This window comes from Oreochromis aureus, linkage group 11, assembly GCF_013358895.1.
Source record: "Oreochromis aureus strain Israel breed Guangdong linkage group 11, ZZ_aureus, whole genome shotgun sequence".
Lineage (NCBI taxonomy): Eukaryota > Metazoa > Chordata > Actinopteri > Cichliformes > Cichlidae > Oreochromis > Oreochromis aureus.
The window spans coordinates 13,088,349-13,114,641 of NC_052952.1; the positions used below are offsets into that span (position 1 = coordinate 13,088,349).

The 26,293-nt window shown below is 43.5% G+C and overlaps 1 protein-coding gene across 2 annotated transcripts in view; it reads left to right on the plus strand.

Moving 5' to 3' along the window:
* LOC116326767 (nuclear factor of activated T-cells, cytoplasmic 1-like) overlaps window positions 1-26,293 on the plus strand; it is a 60,019-nt gene that overhangs the window by 16,662 nt on the left and 17,064 nt on the right. For both annotated transcript variants that reach the window (XM_031748187.2, XM_039618991.1), the window contains 5 exons: window positions 3,978-4,150; window positions 5,108-5,248; window positions 13,965-14,020; window positions 16,022-16,154; window positions 23,117-23,788. In XM_031748187.2, coding sequence (XP_031604047.2) covers window positions 3,978-4,150; window positions 5,108-5,248; window positions 13,965-14,020; window positions 16,022-16,154; window positions 23,117-23,788 — 1,175 coding nt within the window. The remainder of the gene's footprint in view (window positions 1-3,977; window positions 4,151-5,107; window positions 5,249-13,964; window positions 14,021-16,021; window positions 16,155-23,116; window positions 23,789-26,293) is intronic.

The window sequence follows — 26,293 nt, forward strand, 5'->3', positions numbered from 1 at the left end:
TTTAAAATTAGAAATTGATTTTGTATTGTTAGTTTTGTATTTTCAATTGTTCCTTGACCAGCTGGCTGGCGTGCACAATGAAAAAAATTAAACCCAACAAAATGGATCCAACCATCATGGAAGCCACTTTATGCACACCTGTGTTTTTCTAATGGGTCAGAAAGTCTTCTGAAAAATCAACATCGTCATTTGCTGGACAGCAGTGGCCGTCTGCTGCACCATTACCAAACAGAAACTTCTGGAACAGAACTATGTCAGTGTCATTCGTGAAGCAGCTGGCGCAACAGTAGTCTTTCACTTTAATGAATGAAACTGACTACACAAGGCAGATTGGATACACCTCGTAGAGCTCCTCTGTAAACTTTAAATTAGGCCAGTCATCTTGTATTTTAGTCGTTTTACACTAAAAAAGGTTCATAAAATGGTTTCTTTTAATGAAATTAAACTGGATATACATAATTTGATGTGTCACATATCACATATCACAGTGTAGCCAAGAGATAAAGAACAGATAGCTTTTTTTAAATGACAAAAAGTGTCACAAGTGTCTGGCCTTAATGTTCAGACTCAAGGACAAAGTTTTGCTGTACTTGCCTACTAAGTACATGAGGCTCTGGGGCAGCACAGGATTTCTAGAGAAAGTCTGGAGGCTGTTAAAGAAAAAAGATGGATGATCAACTAATCCTGACACTGAAGGGGAAAAGACAGACCATCTAACATTGGTAAATAATAGAAAGTTGTTTGCTTTAGCATGGTGGCACGATGATGATGAATTCCAAATATGCTTTCATCACATCTGATCAAAAGTTTCAAACCCAAAATAGCGTAAAACGTGTTTTAGAGTCAAGTCAAAATAAACAAGACCGGCTTTAGTGATTAGGACTTACAGTGGAGACCAAGATTAAGTCTTTGTCACCGAGCTGCTGGCTGATACGAGCAAGGCAAGTTTAAACAGTTTACTGCAGGTAACTTCTACCATCTGTACTGATTAACATAAAAACGGAGACCACTGTCTAAAATTCTGGGGACGTGCTGCAGGTGGACCAAATTCACAGCTTAACTCAGCATAGAAGAAGCGCTGATGAAACAAAAAAGTAATCACCTATTTATTCATAGCATTAAAAAAAATCTGTTTTTGATGTAGTTTTAAATGTAAACTTGCTCCATCTTAAGGAGCAGAGCATCAGTTTTCTAGGGCTGAAAAGTCAGGCCCGGGCTCTGTCATCCTCCCTCTAGACTTGTAGTAAGCCAGCGGCTGTGCTCTGCAGTGTATCCAGGCAGTAGCTCCTGTCCTGGGGCTCCGTTTAGACTAGGCAGCAGTGAATTTATTGGACTGAGGCCCAGAGCTGTGTGTTATGGGTAAAGCCACTGTATCTTAGCACAGGTTACATAGGGCAATTACCTCTTACTGTTTATTCTTCACCATTTAGACTTTAAGTGCATATATGTTTTTAAATGAAAAGCATATAGGTGATGCATCTCTACGACACAGTTTCATGTTTGTATAAATGTTGGGGATCATGAAGATTTATGGGACATGAGAGCTTCCTGACCGGACAGTGGCCCTCTTTGGCGAAGCGTAGATGATTTTAACATTTGTATTACATTACAGTATCATTTCCAATAATACCTCAATATCCTTTATATTGTAACATATTAAAGCGTACTGTTGGCCTGTTTTGCTTAATGTGTCCCCTAGGCTATGATTTTATACCAAACCAAACGTTCAAGAGGAAGTTTTTTTTTTCTCTTTTTATCGTCAGCGCACAAGAAGAGGAGTTTTGTATTTCTTCCTGACTATCTAAACAGTGAAAGATGGAGAAACGTCTTTAACTGTCTCTCTCCACCAAGCTGTTAAAAAGTTGCCTTGATAATGCAGAATCCATCTCGCTGTGCACACGCCAGCTATCATTTGTGTGGGATGCAGACACTCAAGAACTGCAGTCAAACTTTCAGAAAGCTTCAATCTGGTTTTTTTTTCCTTTCCGCTTCTAGGATGTTTTATCTTCAAGCACACCAACCACCTCTGCAGATTCTAACTACTATAACCTAATAAGTGAGAAAGCATTCATGAGAGGATGACAGTTATGACTAGAGTAACTTTATTATGCCCATCATCTTGCTCTTGTTTAAAACCACAGACTGGTGGCATATTAGTGGAAAGCTGTGAAACCTTGACCTGTACGCTGAGTGGATCTGTGGTGGTTTTCTCATGCTGTGGGGGTCATTGGTCATCTTGTCTGCTAAAAGGGAATGGTTCATTTGAATGATTGCCTTTAATTCTATAATGCCATGTTTCTCTCCTGATGAAAGTGGTGCGTTTAACGTCCCCGATCCCTGGTAGATAAGGGCTCACTGAATAGTTTGATGAGCTTGAAATTGATTTAGGTCGTATGCTACAGCTTTTTGCCGTCACTACATCTTGACCTATTTGAACACCTACAGGAAATTTTCTTTTTTTCCAAAGATTTTTCCTAATTTGGGAAATGTCATTTAGAAGAATGGTTTAAGCTCCTCAAGGCATACTGAATTCTGGCAGAAACTGTGCAAAAGTTTATAGCAATGTTATGAGTTTATTGCAAGTTACAGATGTGGGTCTAGTAAATTTGGGAAAACATCAAGTTTGTATGTTGATAATCCCTGTGGAATTGTAGGCTATGACTAATATCTGCAGTCCCTCCGCTCTTTCTTACCGTGCTATCTGCAACCACTGCAGGATTTTTCATAGAAACAAGGTTTCTACTGCCACAAGGGTTTGTTTAAAATCCAAAAGATCTGGTTTAACATATTTTAACTCTATCTAATATGTTTGGGTTTGTTTTCTTCTTTTTCCTCAGTGTCGGTCGATCATTTCATCTAGATTTTCATAGGTTGGTTAGCAGACATACGTCAGACAGTGAGATGGTCATCCTAAGTTTCCGATAGTGCCAAAATTTCATCATATGTTATGTTAAAGTGCAAGATAGTTAGAACACCAAAACACCAATCCTTTATGTTGCTCGTTTTTCAGTGCTGATAAGCAGCGGGTAGTCGGCATGCCTGTTATTTTTCTTTTCTTTGAATTGTACAAACCAAAGTCAAGGGAAAAATGGATTGGTATAAAACCTGACATTTACCATGTTCCAGGAATCGCTCCCAAAAAGCTACCATGTAAAATAATTTAAATGCCAAACCATATCCCATCTGTATTCTCTCACTTTTTACCAGCCACACTAGTTTTATGTAAATTTATGAAAGGCCATGCCTGCGAATGAATGCCCTTTTTCCACTAAGAAAAGGGAAAGAAACTCTACACCTTTACCTCCCAAATTGTGAAATGAAATAAATAAAGAGAGACAGCTTAAAAAGGGGGCTATTAGCACATGTGGCAATGATTAACAGCGGTTTTAAACCCAAAACGCATGAAGTGAATGGTGTGAACGGACAAGGCAGGCTCGGTGTACTCCTACAGAACGGTGACTGTAACTAGCGATGGGACCTTGTGTGATACTGGTAAGCCATGGTGCACTCAGTCCACATTTCTCTGAATACTTGGACCACTCTGGCCATTTAAAACCGTGATGCAAACTCATTAATGTCCAACTTTTCCTTTGATGACATGCTGGATTAATAATGACGCGGTCATGCTCCGATAAACTTCCAGTGCATGATCTGTAACACCAGTGGGGACTTCACTGCTGGTCCCGATGCGTAGCAGCTATTTTCGATTTCACAGCCAAGAGTAAATCAGATAGGCTCCTGTTTCAACCCTTGGTCACACTTTTCAGTGCTTTTGCATCCCGTAGAAAGCTACCCTGTGTGACTCAGGGTGTGGAGCAGAAGAGAAAGAAATTGGTGCTTTCTTGAAATGCTGTAATAGAAATGGTTCTGGCTTGGAAAAAGTAAACAGTGAACTTCACCTTTCCGTCACCTTTTCCTGTGTCATGTTGTCTCGGGAATATAATCTTCAATTGCGCGTGTGCTTTCCTCTGTTCTAGAATTGATTGTGCGGGAATCCTGAAGCTGCGTAATTCAGACATTGAGCTTCGCAAAGGGGAAACGGACATCGGACGTAAAAACACACGTGTGAGGCTGGTGTTTCGCGTGCACATCAACCAACCCAATGGCAGGACCGTGTCCCTACAGGCCGCTTCGAACCCCATTGAATGCTGTAAGTCTTACACACACACACAGAGGCAAACACACGCACAGAAATAAACACGAAACCTGGCATGGCTTTTCTCTTGGCTTTGCACTCAGGTGGCATCTATTGTTGTAGTCCAATAAAATGAGCTACTATTTTATTGCCTACTGGAGCAAATTCAGTGCATCTGCACCCAATAAGCTTTATTTGATCAAAGGTATTTGCCAAAGCAATAGATGCATTGTGCACGATGCCAAACACACGTGCTATCTGTCTTAAATTCACATTTTACGACTGAATGCACAAGTTATTTTGGTAACACTACCCCATTAGCGCAGGTTTCACAAAGGTCGTTTGCCAGCCCCACTTTTTGGCACGGTTGAGTGAGCACATTGAAAGAAACCTCTGTTCTCTTTGTCATTCATTTGTGTATGAGGGGTGTGATGTTATTTGCGCCCAAGGAAGCCAGTTAAACTCAGATTGTGAGACAGAGCTTGCGTTATGGTTTATGGTCCAAAGTGGAGGTTAATCTGAGTTGGTGCATCATATTTAAATGTGAAGTGTAAAGTTATTTAAAGCTCAGATTTATAAATAAGATCCACAGATGCAAGGTGATACTGTATGTCTATACTGCTGTGAATGTGGTGACCAAATTCTACAGGTCAGAGGTGACTTGCTGGCATCACTTCATGCAAAGCAGAGGCAGGTGGTTGGCCATAACAACCATGAAAATATTGTTTTGATCATTTGTGCGCCTTTTTTTCAATGTCATTTAAAGAGCAGCTGTTGGCTGCAAACCTCTTAGCTAGGGGGTCATGAAATCATCATAATAAAGTTGATAAGCCTGTTTTCCTAACCAAGAACTGCTGTTTTACTGGCTGTGAGCTGGGCTTGTGCTTCCCGGGGTAGCTGGGGATCAGGCGGTGTGTTAGTGGAATCTTGCGCACCATTTTGAAACCTGTGTTTGTGTGTCTCTTTCAACAGCCCAGCGTTCGGCTCAAGAGCTTCCCTTGGTCGAGAAGCAAAGTATGGACAGTTGCCCTGCCACAGGAGGCAAAATGATACTTCTAAACGGACTCAACTTCCTGCCCGAGTCCAAGGTGGTATTCGTGGAGAAGGCCCAGGGTAAGCTGAAGTCACCGGGCCATGTTTACCGCATTTCAATTTCCCTTTTTAATGCCTCTTTCTTTTCTTTCTCCCCGCTCTTCGTCAGTCGCATTTTCTTAGTCTCTCCTCCCGTCAAAATAGAGCAAGACTTGCCAGCGAGCCACATGTGGTGTGCATTAGGCCACTATATTTTTAACCAAAGCGTATTTACATTTGCTGAAGTTTCCATTGCCTGTTCAGCGGCGCTCACCACAAGTTAAGGAATGAATCACAACCAGGGCATGTGCAACGTCTCTTTCTCTCACTTTCCCTCTTTCCCTCGCTATCCGTACCTCCCTGACTCCCCCTGCTTTCGACGGTTAACCCTTTCACTCGCTTGCTTTCCGTCACTCTTTCTTCCGCCCTGTTCTGCCAGACGCTCACCCTGGCCGGCTGTCGGAAACCATTTCTTTCTTTTTCTTTTTCTTTTTTTTGGTCTAAACTTTTTCGCCATATGTTTCTCCCCTGTGTGGGTGGGTGGGTGGGAGTGAAAGTAGAAACACTAGTGATCAGGTTTTCAGTTTGAATAATGATTGTGATCATTTCCTTGATTGCACCCAATAAATCAAAGCAAAGGTCAAGTGCAGTAGTAGCTCTGAAGTCAGCTGAAGCACGACGTGACTGCTGCCGCTGCTGCTGCTGAGCAACACTTAAAGTAAGACAAGGGAGCAACATAAACAAAGTTGTGAGAATGAGATAATTGTGTCATCCAGTTCATTAACCATGAATTTCAAAATTGCTGAAGATTATCGCACTTAATCCACACTTTCCAAAACACTTCACACTTCTGCTGTAAAAATTAGCAAGTGGTCAGTGAACGCAGAAATAAAAAGTGAATCATTTATTTACTTATTTTCCTCAAAAAGGTTATAAAAGTAAAATTCAGTCTCAAAATTGGAAGGAAGAAAGATTTTGTTAACCTTCACTGCATGGATCTCTCCCTACTTGCCCCTAGCTTGTTTGAATGGTCTACTCTTAAGGACCTAAGGGCTTAAGGAGGAAGCAGCAACGGGTTAAGGAGAGGTGGATGAGCTTGGTAATTTGGGGTATCCCTTCTCCTGGTTTTAGTTAGTCATGGAGGGGTGTGGGGGATCCGTTGAAGAGGAAAGCCCATACATGGACACCTTTTGCCTTCTTGGTAGTATTTCTGTTCTTTCCCCACTCTCTTTACCTTGATATTCCGCTTCCTTCTTTTTTTCTGTTCTCCCTCATCCCTTATTTTTTCTCACCTCTATCCCCGATACCCGCTAAAGACATTAGGAGCTGCGGAGCTCTACGCTAGCGGGATCTCCGGGCTCGTGGCTGCCATTGACATCTCGGTGGTTTGTTTTCCGTCTCTGTGGTGTCCAGGAGGGAGAAAGAGAGAGAGAGAGATCGAAAGCGAGGTTGTCTGTCTACTACTTAGTCTGCTTTTATGTGAACTTTAATGACCCACCATTTCCAGGGTCTCCTAAGTCAAAAAGCCCATTACAGAAAGACTTACGCACCCTAAACACACGTGCACACGCAGGAACACACACATCACTCACTAATGGCAACTATGTACGAGCAACTATGAGCACGGAAAAGTACTTATGTCCTAAATATACTGCAAAAGATTGTCCTTTGGCATTTTAATCAGAGAATCCTGCTGTTTCGTGAAGTTTTAGACTTCAGGATTTCTCCGATTGTTGATTTAGAAGGGCCAAACTGGGATGAGGAAAAAAGAAACCAATAAAATTATAATTATATTACAGAATTATTCTATAACTTTGGTTTTATTTTCCTCTGGAAAAGTTCATGACTAAATGCATCCATGAAATACAGAGCATCGCGCCGCAATAATTACCACTCGCAGACATGTGCTTACACAGTCATGCGTATGTACAGCCAAGGCCTTTGTGTGGCACAACACCAATCACTGATTTTGCCTCAGTGGTGACAGCCATTACTGTTGCTGCCATCAGAGGTCAGGACGGCTGCTCACTTTCCAAAATTGACTCCAATAAACACCTTCAAGAAAATTCCACAAATCCTAAGGAGCAACAGGCTGCTTTAGGAGTACCAATCCAACTTGTGTGAATAATTGTATACAGTCAAAATCCTCCAAGTGGAGTGAGGGGGCAGATCGCACAGAGCACAAAAGCCTATTAGCACAAATGAGCTATAAATCATAAATACATCTACTTCTCTAACTGTTTCCATTTGTTGTGGTTTTTTTGTGCAGGCTGTAGCTGTTTTTGGCATACACGCAGATGTTTTTGAATTGTCTGAAACACCAACGCAACAAAGACAGATATCAATTAATTACAGAGCTCTGTTAGTGGATGCCATCAACATTTGAGAGATTTGCTGTTTGCAGTTTGTGGTTAAATGAGGACACCAGAGACACACAGACATCCAGTAGTCTTTAGAAAACCACTGACACATGTGGCCACTGGCATTATCTTCTGTACAAGGAGCAAAATATCATGCCGTGAATACACAGTAATGCATCTAAGAGCAAATGATTGTTTCGTACAAGAGCTTAAATACATAAATCGGACCCACATGTACTCTTAAATCATAGCACCGCTCTGTTTGTCGACTTTAACCTTCCTCTCCTTCTCTGTTGTTTTGATTGTCTGTCTGTCCCCCCGTGAGACATCTGCAGTATCAAATGAGCAGAGCTCATAGCTGTTGCCACTGCGGGAAACCTTAATGCACCTTGAAAAATAATTACTTCTACTTTTTAGATGCCATGTCCATCCCCACTGCTCCACTTCATCACCCACAGGATAACTGATGCAAACCGGTGCATTCACGTGTGTACAGTACGTGTGTGTGTGTTTGTTGTTGTGTGCCCGCTGCGGCTGCTAGCCTGCGGGCCTGTTTGCGTTGTTCAGTAGGAAGTGTTTGCAGTGAGTCATCCACAAAGGATTCCCTGTAGAAGGGGTGAATCGGAAAAGACAAGACCCCTTAGACTGTTGAGAGGGGGGAGAGGAATAGGAGGTGCAGAAATGGGCGGGGCTTCCGTAGAACTCTTGAGATATTGGCGTATGATCAGATGTTATGGTGCAAAGTGGACTCGAAGACCACAGATCACTTTCCACACGCCCCAGCAAAAGGTTTTCTTTGTTCATGTGACTTTTGTATGTATGCTTTTGCTCCATCAGATAGTGCAAGATATTCAGACTGTAGGAACATAGGTGCTCGTCTTCTGTTGCAGTTTAAAAACTCCTTTCAAGAGTAATTTTGTTGATAATAATAATAATAACAATCTATGTCATTTTTGCTCTCTGCTCAGCACAGAGTATTGCCTTTCCCAGAACCACAATATGGGCATTTGTGAAACTTTCCATCTTTTTTGCATTGTTGACTTTGCTTCAGTTTTCTGTTATTAGTATTGCGTTTTGTGTCTGTGTTTTTGGTATACCCAAACCGCTCTTTTGGCATTGGATTAGGAAGACATACCTGGCGCACCTATTGCAATGTGTGTTCTGGCTTGCCCTGCTTTCCATGGATGGAATGAGTGCTAAAGGCAGGGAAAATAGAGGCACAGACAGACAAACAGAGAGAGAGAGGGAGAGAGAGCAAGCTGGGGAAAGCCTACACTCTGACTCAGAGGGGAGGTAAGGGAATTCCCTGGTGAGCCGGATAGTTTTTACATCTGGTAGGACTGGAGCGTTGCCTGGAGCTCAGCAGCACCATGCAGCCTGGTCTGCAGCAGGGAGAAGTCTGGTCCTCTCTACCTCTGCCTCAGGCTGGAGAGAGGCTTCTTAGCTCTAGCATAATCTGTAACTTTAGGACAACATGATCTACTACAGTAAGCTCAGGCTAATATTCCTCATGTGTAAACGCTCCTCAGCATCGGACTGAAATGTTTGGATATTCATACCTTCATAGTTTGAAAAAGGCTAGGATCTGAACTGCTAAGAGTTCATTCATACACTGTTTATACTTGGCTGAACTCTTCCACCCTGGGCAAGTTTAAACACCAGACAAACTGGTCGATGTATTGTACTTGTAGCAGTATGTCTAGACTGTCCTTTGGCTTCAGGCTAGGATAACCTTCATGGCTCATACTGGCTCATAGTTCTGGCACTTTGGCACGATAAGACCAACCTCCACCCCTGCTTCAGGCATGAGATTTGGGATCCTACTGTCTCATTAGGATGGTATACTGCCCTCAATTTCAAAATCAGTAATTATTTATCACTGCTAGAATGACTTAAGCTCTCAAGCACCTTGCTAGAAGAGAATCATGAGGAATCTGTGAAATGGAAGTTTGTTTCTTATCCGCAGTTTAAAGCTATATTTGTGCAGTGGCTTTGGGGACATCTATACATCAAAGGAACCAGTTGTGTGATAGCAGAAAAATGTTTACATTGTCCTGTGGCCTCCACACATGTTTGAACATGTAAGTGCCAGAACAGTCTCTCGAACTGTGGAAAGATGGCCATTTTTGTCAGGGATACATCTTAATATCCCTCCAGTTGATTAGAATAGTGATATACCTTAATGAAATGTGGCTCACTACATGGGTCTTTATGACCGATTTGGCTGCAAGCTGTTGGAGCGACCCTGCTCTGATATATCAAATGATCATCTACCTGCATTCTTTTTCACCATTCGCTCAGTTTCTAAGTGCGGGTCTCGCTGTGACTCTCGCTAGGCTGTGAAATAACATGCAACACACCATTAAGAGCAGCAAGCTTTGATGTCTTTCTAATGCTATCCACTCTACAAATACTATCCAAATGTACAAGTGCAGATGATCCTCCCACCATCATTCTGAGTCTTCAGATCATTTTCAAACTCAGCGCCACACAGCTGGACTCTTAAAAAGAAGCATAAAATTTCACTCCGCTGACCACCATCCTCCTCAGGCTACGACCCCAGGTCACGTCGGCTCACGCTTTCCCTGTTATACACCGAGAATAACTCACTTCCTGGCTATAAACCCATCATAAATCTACTGTCAAGTCATAATTTATACGGAAGCCCCTCGATCTGAAGCAGACCCACATTTCTCCAATTTCACCAGGTCTTAGATTGGCAGAATCCAGTCGCTCCAGACGGGAAACGCAGCTGGGATCAGTCATGGTGGAATCCCTTTTGGGCTTTTTTGGCTTTGCGCCTCATTGGGCAACAAGGCGAATGCCGTGAAAAATGTGCATAAAATTACTGAAGCATTTTCATTCAAGGTGGCAATGGAGACGCAATAAAATGGAAAATAAACTTGACATAGGTAAACAGGAAAGAGATATAAATACTCTAAAATAATCTTCTCTGGAAAAGAAACGTAGCTGCAGAATATGTCTGGGTTGTTTCACAAGACAACCTCCGCATTTAAGCGTGTGATTCATAGTTTCCATTCTCAAAAATCCTGAAGTGAACTTGGTCAGTGGAAGCTGTTTTGCACTACACAATGCTTTTTGGAAGGAAAAAAAATCACCTCTGGCTGTCGTTATAAAAAAAAGTTACATTTAAAAAAAGAAAAAAAAACGCTCAAATGCTAAAACCTGTGAGTTCATTGGGAGGTCAGATACACTGTTACTCAGCTATCTAGGGTTCTTAACTTGGGTAGGTAGTAACCAAAGAAGGACTTTAGTGTATAATACTAGAAATAAAACAAATGAAGGGGTTGGACTTTATGAGGTTTATTATAACAGCACCTCTGTTGCCAGGTTGTCACCAGGCAGGTACACAATATTGTTTGTTGTCAGGAACTGAAGAAGAAATGACTCGAAGAGGCCTCACCCTACGTGCTGTCTACTTGCCTGATGAATGAACATGTTGTCCTGGTTGTGCGGTGCTAGTCTTTGTGGACCAGATTTGCAAGAGTGAGTCATATATAGAAAAGCTGCCTGGTTAACATTTGAGCACAAAGTCTAAAAATAAGCATGCTTCCATTTGTCCACGTGCATGCATGTGTTCATTCACTTCTTTGTTTGACCAAGGCAGGATTATGCCGTACCAAGAGCTCTCCAGACACAGCTCTTATATGCCACTTATTGTTTTTGTGCTTCCCCTGTTATAATTCAAGTTGAAGGCCAGAACAAAGGTAAAGGATGCTGTGGTTGCATGTGTGCATATGTGTGCATCGGTGTGCATGCATTACGCGTGGGTGGACTTTGCTTGAAAGAGGAGGTGTTGTCAGGAACAGAAGCGTTTTGCAGATGTTGCAGGGAAGATGGAGAGAATGGAAAGTCCTGTGGTTATCACCCGTACGGCATGCCACAGGTGGCCCCATCCCAATTCCATCAAACTCTTAGCTTTGCTACATACGATGCAGTGTGATTTGAAAAACGTTTGACAGAACAAACTGATTTAGAGCTACCAAAGGTGAGACAAAAACAAAAAGATCAAGAGGGAGGCAGAGAGAAAAGTTTGAAAAACATGTTTACTAGTGGAGGCTGGGGTTGACGTCGGAGTCTAAGGTTTCCCTCTTGGAGTGTCTCCCAGAGCGGAGGCGGGTGAGATTCCCTCTTGGTTCCCCTAGACGTAACATGAGGAACGCTCATCTCTGTCTGCCTCTGTCTCTCCCCTTTTCTCTGACCTTCCCTGAGCCTGTGCTTGCTCTAATTGCCCTTCCATACTCTGAACAACTACACTGCATTACCTTTGCCTCATTCTTTCATGCACCTCAATCATCTGCCACATGCACGGGATCACACACCATGCCCCCTGGCTATTGCTATTCCCCAAGTCGTGCACTTCATCTCCATTGCAGTGAGGTACATTTCTCCATATGCAACTCTTATTTCCACCCTGTTCAAATACAAAAAAAAAACCCTTATCTGATCTCTGCACCGTCTGTTTTTCTCTTCCCCCCATGTTTTAATATGGCCATTTTGGAAAGATATATCTACTGATGTTCACTCTCTGAATAATAAAGCTGACCACCCGCCCCCACTACCACATCTCACCAATAATAAGCCAGCCGTGACTGGAATCCTTTATTCTCTCACTCTCTGCATGATGTGAAAAACATAATGCTTTGGGAAAAAAAACAAGGGTTTTACATCTTCCAGAGCTGCTGGGCTTTTGCTGTCGTTTATGTGGAAACTGTCTCTGATTATCTTATCTGATGGCTTCCTGCGTCTGACGCTGCAACTCGAGTTCTCTGTTTAATCTGCAAACTCCTACTTGCGCCTGTTAACATATAGTAGCAGTGTCACACTACCCATCCATACAGTTGCGTCATCTGGTGTGCCACTGAAACAAAAGCTGTTCTGTGTCACTGTCATTCATGACAGCAGTAATGACTCATTGCTTCTGCTGAAAAAAAAAAAAAGGAGAAAAATCGCAGTGTGGTTGGTGTTGATTGCCGTAACAGAGCCCAGAGCGTCTGTTCACAAAGGTGCGGCGTGAAATCACAAAGAGAACGCAAAGAATGTGAACTGAGCTTCTGCAGGCTCCCAACAGCTGCAGCAGCACACAGGCCTTTTATTGCGAGGCAGCGAGGGGAAACCTCACCACAACAAGAAGAGAAGAAGGGCGGGGAAGAGAGGAGAAGAAATAGGGGGAGCAAAATAGAAAAAGAAAAAAAAATCTAATCAAGGATTTAACGTCGGGACAGAAATAGTGCAGAACTTCACAGAGACAGACGAAGTAAAGAGAGGAAGCATTCCTTGTCGAACGTCAGAGAACAAACACAACCCGGCTCGTGGCTATACCAAATCAAAGCGGCTTCACTTTTTTTGTGCTTTGGTCCAAAACCTTAAAGTCTTCACTTCAGACTTAGATAAGCAACACATTCTTACATTGGAGCTGCAAAAAGTGTTGAATTTGTTTTTGAGAAATGAAAGTTAATAAATTATCAATTCACTAAGGAGCTCATTTGAAAGAAGAGGGAAATATTTAGCTCATAATTAAATTCGACTAGAAGCAACTTCATAGAGTCAAAATACAGGCAGACTTCCTCTGGTGCATTGAAGCTGGTGTAGCTAGAGTAGAATAAGCAGATGATCGATGGAGATTTTGGAATGGATGTCGTGAACAATCTGGATCAGGTCGAGTTTCAATTGTCTCACGATGCTTTATATTATAACGTAAAGACTATACAGTACTAGAAAGAAACCCCAACACAGCAACCAAGCGCTCTGTTTATGTTCCCTTATTATTCAAGAACTTGCATGTCATAAGTAGAATTTTAAATTCAATTCTGGGCTTAACGGGGAGTCAACATGGGAGAAATATGTGGTCCAGAACTCTTTTTAGTCCCAGTCAGAGTTCTGGATCAACTGAAGGCTATTCTGGGAGCTTTTAGGACAGCCTGATAATAATTAATTAGAATAGTCCAGCCTAGAAGTAATGCATGCATAACCTAGCTTTTCAGCATCACTGTGACACAGGGTGTTTCTAATTTTAGACTTGTCAAAGAGGAGGGTGCGTGACAGACAGCCTAAAAGGGGGAGTGAAAAAACACTAGAGACAACAGGAGCAGGTCTATTATAGGAAAGAATAGTAACAAAAACGTTTGAGGTGACTTTGACAGTGTGAAAATGAAACTGATGAAATAAAATAGATCCAAAACAGCACATATCAACAAGAACCTCAAGAGAACAGAATTTCTGTCTTTCTTATTGAATTTCTGTCGAAACTTTGATGATTTTTTTCCCAAAATCTAAAAGTCTGTAGCCACATTCAAGTTGAGGTCCATCTCATCTATATGTTGATGCAGTTTGAAAGGACCTCCACTAAATAATGCATTTGTCTTTTTGCAAAACAGATGGGCATCATCTTTGGGAGACGGAAGCCAAAGTTGACAAGGACTCCATCAAATCAGTGAGTGCACCTTACCAGCATGATTTATTTGAAATGCTCGTGCCGTCGTCAGTCCCACCTTCCCGTGAGACTTTTTCTCCTTTTCCTCTCTCTGTCTCTTCCTCATCTGTCCCCTGTAATGATGTAACCTTTGCTAAGTTATTACAAATTGCAACATAGACAATGATGTTTAGCCGATGCAATCCTGAATGGAATTTTCACAAAATCTCCTTAGCCTCTTGGAAGTAATTAGACGCAGGCTGTCATGTTGTTTTTGCATCTAATCCGTGAAGATACACACGTATGGGTTACACACACACACACACACACACACACACACACACACACACACACACACACACAACCCTCCAGCATAGCCAGACGTTTAGTTCACAGTGAGGTGTGCTGAATTGGGCTCAAACACCTCATCTACGTTGAGACCGTGCAGCCAAGTGCGAATCACGCCCTACCTGCTGCCTTTCATGAGGGCGGCAATGAGAAAATAAACCAGTGTACTTGTTTAACTGACGCTCAGTCGGACCCTTAATGTAAAAGCAAGCGAAAAGGGAATCGTCAACAGAGGGAATGAGGCAAATGTTTTTGTATGTGTCAAAGGGAGCTGCCTGAGCTCTGGACTTAATTAAGATTTCATCAAGGTTCATTAGGCCTGCTTTTTACTGTGGACAGCGTCAAGAGCAGAACCTGTTTGCTTGTGCAGGATGACAGTATGTTTTGAAATGCCGATTCTTTTCATCAGCTGTGTCAACTCACTGTAAACTAACTGAGGTGATTTACACTCGCACGTAGTTAACTATCCCCAACTAAAGTCTGCAGGTCGGGATGTTTGTCGTTGGCTTGCCGCTGCTGTTTCGCTCGGGTAAATGACTCGGTTGCATCAGTAGGACAAATATGGAGTGTGGTGTCTAATTGCTCCGCAGGGCCGGCTGATGCGTGGTGGCTAGAGTCCCGGATGCTGGAAAATTAGCAGTCAGCATTGATAAAACACAAATCTTACAGTGTGTTTGTAAATCTAATAAACAATTACTTAGAGACAGCGAGCGAGAACAGGCCCTCTTCTTATGCCAGCTGTGACTAGACTACTGTAAAGTGCTCCAGTCTGACTGCCTGCTCGACTGTGTTTTTATTGCCATCCAGAGTGTGCTAACTTTGACGGGGTTGGGAGGCGAGGGAAAGCTGCGCGCACACACTTAACACCCTAAAGTCTGCCACCTGCATGTTTTTCTTTGTCATTATCTGGAGGGTAGACTGGTGCTGAGCTCACCTCCGACTTCCCCCCACCAACCCGTCTCTCCCACCTTCCTTCAAGTGCGGCGATGACCAACAGAAACCTGCTCTCTGTCAAAAAAATGCCTCACTCTGAGCCTGTTTAGATCCTGAGGAGAGTCACGGCTGCCCTGGGATCATTTTTTTGCAGTGTTCTCAATATATTTGCAAGTTCATATCCATCCAGACTTGCTGTGGTGTAGCGATGCAGATGAGGCGAGCAGGCAAGCCAGCGAAGGCACGGCTGTACAAACAAATAAGCTGGCTGCCTCCCTCCTCTCGTGCAGTACAGGGACGACGGTAAAGCTCCTGGGTTTTCCTCAGAGACAAACACAGGCACCGGACCAACCTCTTGAGCTCTCGTGCTGCATCTACACAGTCCAGACGTGCTCATTTAGACCTGCTCCCAGTCCAGCCTCTTGGAAACAGTATCCTGAATACTGGCCAACTGCAAAACAAACATAGCTGTTGATTAACCTCTTAATTCCCCCGGGTGTACAGTCATTATAAACCCATGCTGTGCAGTCTTTCCAGTCTTTTGAATTTGCAGAACTTCCTTCGAAAATATCGTGGTGATCCCAAGCTTTCCAAAGATGAAAAAACGCCTCAGCCTAACTTTGAGACAAAGCAAGAAATGAAAGGTTTAAACTACAAAGCTTGGTGGACAAGTACTAAAAAGAAGTTGGTTATTTAAGAGGGAACCTGAGTTTTTATTATCATATCATATTTCTGTTTTAGAACGCTCTTGTTGTGGAGATCCCACCGTACAGGAACCAGAGAATATCCAGCCCGGTGCAGGTTAACTTCTATGTCTGCAACGGCAAGAGGAAGAGGAGCCAGTCCCAGCGCTTCACCTACCTTCCTCCAAATGGTAATACCCTTTCTATTACCAATGACACTGCAACACTCCTATGCTTTACACAAGCTGCACGCTTTGCGTTCTTTATTGCAACTATGTTCCTTTTCACACCTTGACAGCCATTCGCCCTATTTTACCTCAGCCATTAAAGTGCTACATGAAATTTGTAGCCCCTTTTTTTTTTGTGAATGTTTTTGACGTTGTAAGTGGCAGCACTTGGCTGAAGCCTCTGAGCGAGAGCAGGAGGTGTGAAGTGTGTTTATTCTGCAGTGACAGCACGTTCCCCAGCCATGAGGTGCACCTACTGAGTGACAGAGCCTCCGAGCACTGTTGATGTAGAGGAGTCAATCTCCCAGCGACCTGACTTTCACACCCGGCCCCACACATTCTCTTCCAGCACACTTATGAATTGACAAAAAAACATTCACACACACACACAGCCAGCCATTGCTTTGCCATATCATTCATGTAGCAACCTGAAAACCCAGTGTGTGTGTGTGTGTGTTTATCACAAGCCCCTGGCCTCAGTGTTTATAGACGGCTTTCACGTTGGAATTTGAAGAATGTATTGTTAAGAGTTAAAGAGTTCAGCCTCGAAATTACATTGCGAGCTATTTGCTCTTCACAGTAGGCACAGGTGAAATATCATCTTCAGTATCGAGCATCCCACGAGAATACCATTATTTTATTGCGCCGGTTTGCTCTTTCAAGCCGCAGCTTTCCAAATATGGTGCCATAGTAAGTCCTTGTTGGTCTGCTGAGAAGCGGCACCGAAACAGTTAAGAGCTTTTCAAGACACCGGAGAAGTCTTCTGCCTCTTTAAACAGTAGTTGCTGAAGGCAGACTTAGCAAATGCTGCAGCTCATTTGCTCGAGCCGGTTTTGGAATTCTAACCAGCAACCGTGCTTTTACAAGGCACGCATTCCCCTTGTGATAACCAGCGAAATCCATTAGATCAAAACAGTGGTATCTTGTTTTCATTGATCAGAGCCTAATGGGTCTAATGCTTCTGGGATAGCAGGCAAGCAATGTGTTTAAAGACCAGAGCTGTTAATAAGATGTGACATTTAGATTATCAGCAGATGCATTTATGGCCTCGGGAGATAAGTGATCAGGATTTTGGATGAGGCTCTGAGAACAAATAGAGCACAGCCCTATTTGGAGATGGCTGATAATATGATGAACAAGTGCATTGTGGGTAACCGGACAAGTGTGGGACAAGACAAACTGTGGCCATATATAGCTGCTCATCTGTTTCATATAGAAGGAGACAGAGAGAAAAGGAGATGCAAAGCCTTTTCAACATCCACGGCGCATCTCAAAGTCAGTTCTCTGAGCGTGCACGCAGCTCTAATTAAAAGATGGCTTGTTGTGTTCTTTCCTTTGCTGCCAAATAAACCGCAAGTACAACGTGGACCACACAAGCGGGGCCCATGTCTTCTCAAAGAAGTTTAATTAACTTACAAGTGTTACAGCCAAAGCGACCACGACAAGCTTTTTGAGTTCTATTTTCAGATACAGCATACGCATTAAAAAAAGTACAGCTGATCATATGAAAAACAGAGACTCTGTTGGGAGATAGCAGGTGAAGCAGAACATAGTTGTGATCGACCTGGTAAAAGTTTTGGTTTTATTTTTTTGACCACAATATTAAAATTGTTCTAATTATCACAAACAGGCTGCACAGTGATGATGACTGCAATAGTTTCACAGTTTCAATACTGCAGCAGAGAATGAGGAAACCCTAGTGAAGCTGTTTGCTTTTGAGGGTTTCAGTGTGTGTGTGTCAACAGTGAGTGAAACAACCAACACTGCGGCCATGTACTCGGGGTGGGCTGCGGAGGAGGACACCCACACACACACATAGACACACATTGCTGTCGACACTTTTTTTTACTTCTTCTTTTTTTTGCTCGCTCGTATGAAAAGACTCTTCCGGCCCTATGTCCCACTTCAAGCACAGTTGTGGTCTCTGACGTTGTTTAGAAAGAACATTTCTTTCACACTCTGCTGTCTGTTCATCTATAAAAAGCAAACCAAAACCTTAAAATAGCCCGACTTGTTTAAAACAGCGGAAGGATGAAGCAAACACTCTCTGGGACCCAGATGCTAGTGAAAACCACCTTTATTTTCCATTCAGGTCATGTGACCATCTTGTTATTCTTTCACACTAATGCATATGTGGTTGGCAATACTGCGGCTAAACATTGATACCTGCATTTGAAGAACAAAACACATCCGGAGGGTGTGTGTGTGTGTGTGTGTGTGTGTGTGGTGGTGGTGGGGGGACAATAGAGGCAGTGATCTGTATGTTCACTGCCTCTATTGTTAATTAAAAAGTTTATATTAGGCCCGTCAGATGCAGTGGAAAGATAGCAATAGATGGGTGCTGCGGAATTTTGAGACATTGCCATGCTACTATATTGCAAAAAAATGAACGTGCTCTATGTAAGTAAGGAAGAGGTGAATTGTGTATATAAAGCAGGAAACTGCTAGAGGAAGTGCCAAATACTGCAGTTCCTTTGGGCTGGCTGTTAAGGAAGATAATAATTCAGTTCAGGTCAATTCAGTATATTTATACAGCGCCAAATCACAACACAACACAGTCATAGTCACAACAGTTGCCTCAAGGCGCTTTATTTTGTAAGGTAGACCCTACAATAATACATACAGAGAGAAACCCAGCAAACATATGACCCCCTATAAGCATGCACTTTGGCGACAGTGGGACAGAAAAAGTCTCTTTTAACAGGAAGAAACCTCTGGCAGAACCAGGCTCATCCGCCGCAACCACATGGGTCTGTAATACCCATAGATTTAAATTTTAGCAGAAATAGTGCAAAAATTGTTTTGGTCTGTATGTGTAATTCCTCATTTCTGACTATTTACATTTTATGCATCAAATTATGTTAAGGCTTAAAGTTGCATTATTTGGGACAACTGTGAGTGACATTTGGCTACCGCTAGCTGGACTGTTAGCTGTCTGCTAGGTTAAACTGGACCTCTCTGTCCTGTTTGTGGTGTCACTCATATGACTTTCTGTGCACACAATTGCATCAACGACATATCTAAGAAGTCTGCGTTCCAGTTTTGGTGAGTAAAATTCCAGTATTTTATTTATATGTTTGTAGTTAGAAGGTATCTCAGGAGACGCCTTGATAACCAAACTTCATAGTATTAATTGATAATTTAGCAGCCGAACCGCTAGTCCAAATATAGTCATGTTTTACTTCAAAAGAAGAGAACAAAAGATGATGGCTGTATTTTTAAAGTTAAGGGTTTGCGGGGTGGCTATAGTTATCTTTTATATGCAGTCTATGATATACACAAAGCAATCCCCACCTGTGTCCAATTGAATACAAGAACTTGACCTTTACCCTTTATAGAAAAAAATAAAAGTTAATTTTCAGAATCTATAGAAAAACAGAGTTATACCAGTTATGGAAAAAATGTTTCTTCCTCGGGATGAACTGATTATGAGGTATAGGTGCAATTAGCCGATGAGTCAAGAAGACTGCTATTGTTTAAATATACCATCAGCAGCATTTGCGGTTGAAGCCTAAGTGCCTGTCTGTGATGATGAGATGTACATGCAGAACAACTGTCGTCTGGTTCCCAGAATGAGCTTCCCTTTTCCGAGCTCCCGTCCAATAATTCTTGCGTGTGTAGAGATGTGACGTGTTGCTCTTCAAATAAGAAACAGTTTTCACCAACCACATTAAACAACAAACGCTAAAAAATGCTGGCAGTGACCAAAGCTCGGGCGAAGAACTTCTCGGAACCCCTTTATTTTTACAGGCCGTTTGGAGATTCCTCTGTAATATCAAGTTCTATTCTTAACGCAAATGGCTGCCTACTCTCCCCCACCAACGCTGCATCAGTCTGTGGTTGGAGCTGGAGAGGGTAGAGCCAGAAACATGTTCTGTGACACATACAGGAAAAGTTAATGAACCACACATTGATCTTTTGTTGTAAATATTTGCACAGTCATGTTTTTCTAAAAAAAAAAAAAAAATCTGGACAATGACTGAACTGTTTCTGTCAGGTCTGCAGCTTTGGGTGTTTTTACACTAACCTACAGTATACCAAAGCCCACGGTATGCTGTGTGTCCAGATTGCCTACACAGTGGGACACAGTGCACGAGGTACCTTTGAGTTAATGAACTACCACCTGCTCCATGTTAAATGTCACTGGAGATTCGTGCCGATAGTATGAGGTGTGTCCAGAATTTCTTAAAACGTTTTTCACAGTGGTGTAATAATATCATATTTTACCAGTGGAAAAGAGTGTTAGAACCTATTGCATCCTAAAATACCCCTTGAATTTGCCCAGAAGTACAGATGCTCTTCTTTAGAAAGTTTTTTATAAAGCTCACATAAGCCCTGCTTGCTCTTTTTAATGAAATACACAGATACAGACACACATCACTGTCCCTATTCCCTTCAGAGGAAACAAGTGCTCAGTAAAATACCTAGATCATTCCTGATCAGTTCAGTACAAGCAGACAGAAGGGAAAACTGCCAGAAATGGAGAGAAAACCATGTGCGGAGCATCAACAGTCTGTGGGCTGTAACCCACAGGTTGGGAGGAAATAGAAGCCAGCTGAAGTTGCGATGGGCCTGGTGAATCTGTTTTCTCAGTTCTCATATAAAGTGGAAAGGAGACACAGAGATGGACCAAGCTGGAAACACGTCTGTTTATAAATCGAGGAGGGAGGAGTATGAATTTTGGAGAAAATGTTTGCAACTTTGGAGAAAAGGCAGATAGAGGTTTTGCTTAATGTAAAAAACAATGCTTAGAATTTCCTTTACTCTTAAAGAACAACCTTTTCCTACATAAGTCAAACAGCTGCCCCATTATGCTGAATGCGAAATGAGGAAGGGCGTTGCACCAGGCCCAAATGTGGATTCAAGGACAACCTGATTAGAACTTGGTTTTAAAAGGTCAAGGTCGCGGTGAGCGTACAAAACACATGTTGGGCTATAACGCCAGACTTTATACACTAATTATGACACAATTTCATAAAAATGTCTAATAGGATAAAAAGACAAAGCTGTAAAAACACTTTTTCTGGCAGCTTGTCAATGTCATAGTCCAAGAATAGAAGACAGCGAGGTTGCAATTGCTGTATATTTCACATGTGCTCAGATACTTAAATAATGACAGCAATCTTTGGTGAAAGGCTTCTGTACATGCAATAAATTATTCTGGACGTATGCAGCTTGCATATATTGTAATTATTTTTTTTCATTTAACTTCTGCAAGTAGACATTTGAAACAATATATCAGTTTTCAGGATCCGTTAAGCTCGATGTTCTTTAAATATTTAACGAGACTTTTTTTTGTGACTGATTTCATAAGGCAGAAGGTTAAATGTGTTTCAAATTAGAGGCAGCAATGCAGATCCTGACCCCAAGCTAAAATATGAAAATGGTCTCATTTTATGACATTTCCACTCTGATATCACACCCTCGGCTCCTTGGCACACTTCTGTCCATTCACACCAGAGAAAAAGGCACAGGAGACAAAGACAATCTGGAGGGAAGTAACTGTGGATGTTATGTGAGCATGTGACTCACTTGTTATTCCCCAGGCCACGGAGAGGAGGCCTGTGCATCATGGGACTCGCCTTACCGTGCTGCCCCAGACACCAAGCCTGGTCTCTGGGCTCTGAAAGCAGACAAGGCTGACGTAAATGTGTTCCCTGCCGCGTGTCCGCTCCGTAGCTCGGCACCCCGGAGGCTACATATGCGTTTGGTGCCTTTTCAGAACTCTCACACACCTAGATGTCTTTTTTTTTTTGACACATTAAGGGACAATTTGCCTTTTTTCTGTCAGTGAAAGGTTCTATTATGTACAAAAAATCATACACACAGACATCTTATTCATATTGACAGCTTTAAGGAAATGTGACTACGAAGTAAGTTTAGCCAAAAACTTTTAATGGCTGGCACCAAACAGTCACCACACCCATTAACACATTTTAACAATTGCTAAGAATAAACAGTATGTCCATTGTGACTCAGAAGCCTTTGCTGTGCATTTGGGTATCTTAACACGGGCCTATTACTTTTGTGCTGGCACAGCCTGTGCATATGTACTTATATAATAACTCAGCAGTGAGCTTGTTAATATGGATCCCTCTCCGTCACTCAACCTGGTCCATAAACACGCCGCTGTTTATGAAGGCTTCGGATTGTGATTGAAATTTTCAATTAATAGAAAACCTTTCTTGACAGTGAAGAGGAAGTATGTGATACCTGTCAGTCAGAAGTAATCAGGAAACAATGCAGACAGTCTGCACTGGATTAGAAGTTAGAAGAGAGCAGGCAGGATGATCAAATGGGGTCACTGCACTCTCCTGCATTAGCCGAGGTCTGAAGCTCCTGAAACCACAGGCACAGCTCTGCAACCTCTTAAGCAGCTCAGGCAGCCTAATCAAAATCAAATCATCTCCTTTTTTTCACTCCCCGCCCCCCCCACCACTATCTTTTTGGTCCTGAGAGAAACAATTACTTCTGGAGTGTGGAGGAAACCTGGGGGTCCTGAGCAGCAGCAGCAGCAACAGCAGCAGCACTCCACTGCTTTAAAGTACTTTTATTGGATATCAGAGCTGGAGGAGAGTCCAAAGAAAATAGGTCCTATTCATTATTAGAGCCAGCTGTGGCTTTCCACACTGATGACTCATCCATTTTTCTTTCCTCCCTATTCTTTTGCTTTTTTTCACGGTGTGGTAAAGATGGGTGGCAAAAGAGGAGGCGTAAGGATTTCTCTGTTAGAGGACTCTGCCAAGTTGACGCTGAGCCCAGATCCACTGGTGGTTGTTTGTTTGGATTATAAAGGGTATCACAGGCGCAGTTCTGCCTGCTCGATGCTTTACTCAGCCTCAGTCATACGCTCACTGCGCCACGTGGATTCCCTGCACGTTTTATAACCTCTCCTTTCTTTCTTTCTTTCTACTTTCCCCCATCAGTGCCGATCATAAAGACAGAACCCCACGATGAATATGATTCTCTGGGTACCGTGGGGCTCTCCATGCATTCCACTCCCTACTACAGCCAGCCAAGACTCGCTCCTATCATGCCTGTGGCCGACCCTGAAGCCTGCCTGGTTGGGGGCTACCCTTCGTGCCCACCTCGCCATGCTGCCATGCCATCGTCACCCCCCAGTTCAAGCCCCACCCTTCATGACCTGTCTCCTGTGGCATTCAGCAAGTGCCTCCCCAACAGCCCCACCCACGCAGCAGCACCACCGGGACCCATGGTAGCACCCCCTATTCAGGACAACCCTGGTCACCCTAATCTCGCCCACCCACCTTCGCCAGATCACAACTCTTCTATAGGGTTGCTCCACTCCCAGGGTAGCCCCAACCATCTCAACAGCCCAGGACGCCATAACTACCACCCTATCTATACCAACAGCAGCCCCTCATCTTCCCCAGCGTCCCACCCTTCCACTCCAGGTGGGCCTGCGGAGAGCCCATTCGTTCAAGCCTACAGCCCCACTCAGGCACAGGCGGCAGCTGGCTCAGCCCAAGCTGGAGGGAGGTCACCAAGCTTGCTACCCGAGGATGCCAGCCCCCCTTCGATGGCCATCACCGTCAAGCAGGAGCCCCAGGAACTGGACCAGATGTACCTAGATGACGGTGAGTTCCTGCAGTGTATGCACATTATCCAGAATAATAACTAAATAAAGTTATAAGTTTCTCTTTATGAGATCACTGTCCGTGCCAAAATTGGCTGTTTGCGCAACACATCACATTAATTTAACACCTTTTTCTTATCTGCAAGCCCTCACGCACGGCCGCGCCCTACTGCACCTCAGAGTATTTCCTGAAAAAAATTCTGGCAGCACATTTACGTCAGATTTGTTTAATTTTAGGCCCAGCAGATTTATTTGCTTTTGGTTTTAATGTGCCGGCCAGCTTATGTTGTCCGAATGGCAGCTTGACTTTCAAACGGTAAATTGCCTTGATGGGATTTTGAAACAATCTGTCAAAACATCACAGCACTGGGGTCAGCCGGGGTGCAGCCGAACAAAAACAGTGGCACACGCGTAGCGATCCAAACTGTTGACACAACGACTAATGAAGGAAGCAAAACAATGGGTAGGGGTTTCCTGAGCCGGCCCACCCCCTCCTCATCGCCACCCCCAAATATCTGGGAGGGATGCTGGGAGGCAGGAGGCAGAGGCTTTGTTTTCCCGTCATTTCCCCACGGAGTCCGCACCATGCAGCTGTCGTCATCAGGGGAGACTGTGGGGTCACCAGTCTCCCTCTAGCAATGAAACCAGTCACACCCAAGAGACCATATGGTTGGGTTTATTGCCTCCTGTGTCCATCGCACGTTGTGTCTCTGAGGGCAGCAACCTGTTATCTGTGTTAGCAGAAGCTCCGCTTGCTGTTATGATATACATCCATAGAGCACATCCCTGGCATCCAGCCAGTTTGACCTGTTAAAATCTGCCTGCAAACTACGAGAGGTGGTGGAGAGGGGAGGGAGGCGCCACCGCATTGAACTCAGGAATATCACCCTTCCTGTGCACCTTTTGTTCAGTAAACTAATGTTGTTGCATGTGTGTGTATGAGCTCATACGCATTCACTCAACAGCTCTGGGAGTACAGGGGTGATAGGCATGAGGGGACCTGGGGAGTTTTGCTGTGGAACTGTAATTGAGTTGAAAAGCAGTTGTCAGCATATCTGTCAGTCTTGATGAGTCCCGTTAGTCGTTATCTCATAAACAGACAATACAGACACAGGAGGGATGTCTGCCCCTTATCAGCTCTATAAACTGATTTGAAACTTTCTCTTTCCTCTAAAAAAGCAACAAAAATAAATAAATCTTTTAGACTTTTTCCTCTTTGAATTTATACAAATCTGGACTGTCTGGAAATGTAAGCTGAATCCTTTCTTGTTGCTTTCAATAATTACAGCAGCAGAAGCGTTCACGTGGGCATTAATTGAATAAAGTAAAACGATAGCTTTATTTTGAGTTTTCTACTACGGTTGCCAAACGGGTCCTTTTACACCAACCGACGTGGCAGTGCTCATCCAAGTAACCTTGTTTCTCTTCCCCGCTACTCCATCCTCTGTCACTTTAGCAAGCTCAGTCTTCCTAAGACCCGCTGGCCAAATGTATTCAGCCTGCGATTATAGCTGCATTAGGGACGCACAGGAATGTGTATTGATTGACCAAGGACAGTGAGGCAGCCCCTTGAAAACCTCAGCATGCTGCCGTTTACATCACCTAACGTCTGTGCAAGCATCTGTGGTAAACTCTTGGAGTCCTGGTAAGTGTGCGGTGGTAACAGCATACTGCCAAGGCATCTGCTGCTCCAAGGCCCGGCCCTATCCAAAACCCCTCAAATGAGCCCTGAGCTAAAATAAATAGGATCGGAAGGCAGCTCAACCCGGCGTCTCACTCCCCCGTCCGCACGCATTACAGCCGTGTGTTAGCGAGCTCAATTAAAGAAAGAAGACTAGCAGATGACCTCACCGCGGCAGCAGTGATTTAACACCGGCCATGAAGAAAAAGCGTTCCTCCCAAGCAGTTGGGGAGCCCGTGATTTGGAGTCGGCAGGAGCACACTTGATCTTCCCCAAGAGCAGTGCACCTCCCACGCCCTAACACTGAGGCCTCTCGACTCTCATCAGCCAGAGGAAATGTGTCTCTCTGGCTGGGCCCAGGTTTTACACAGCCCCTGAGAAATCACTCAACTTATCAACGGTGAGCTACTGTACCGTAAGGAGCTGGGTTAGCAGGGAGGGGGTCTGAGATGTAAACACCCCTAACTGCTGTAGACACAGTCTCCATTGTAAAGTGCTGAACTCTTCCCTCTGCTGCGATAGAAGCTTTACTAACTTCAGTGTGAGGCATGATATGATGATTCTTTTTTGTTTTTTCTGCAATGAGGTTTTATGGGAAGACTCCAGTTGGCAGTCAGATCACCGTTGGAGCTCCCATTTTCACTCAGTGGCATGTTGGCTCTCACCTGCTTACAGCCTCACTTCTCCTACCTGGAATTAAGGCCAAATATCAGCGTGGTTTAGGGAATGGAGGCGAGAAGAGGCTGAAACACCCTTCTGCTAGGCGACTACGCCTTGTTGCATTGTTGACTCACTGTGGTAAACAACTCATAGTGGGGCTCTCGT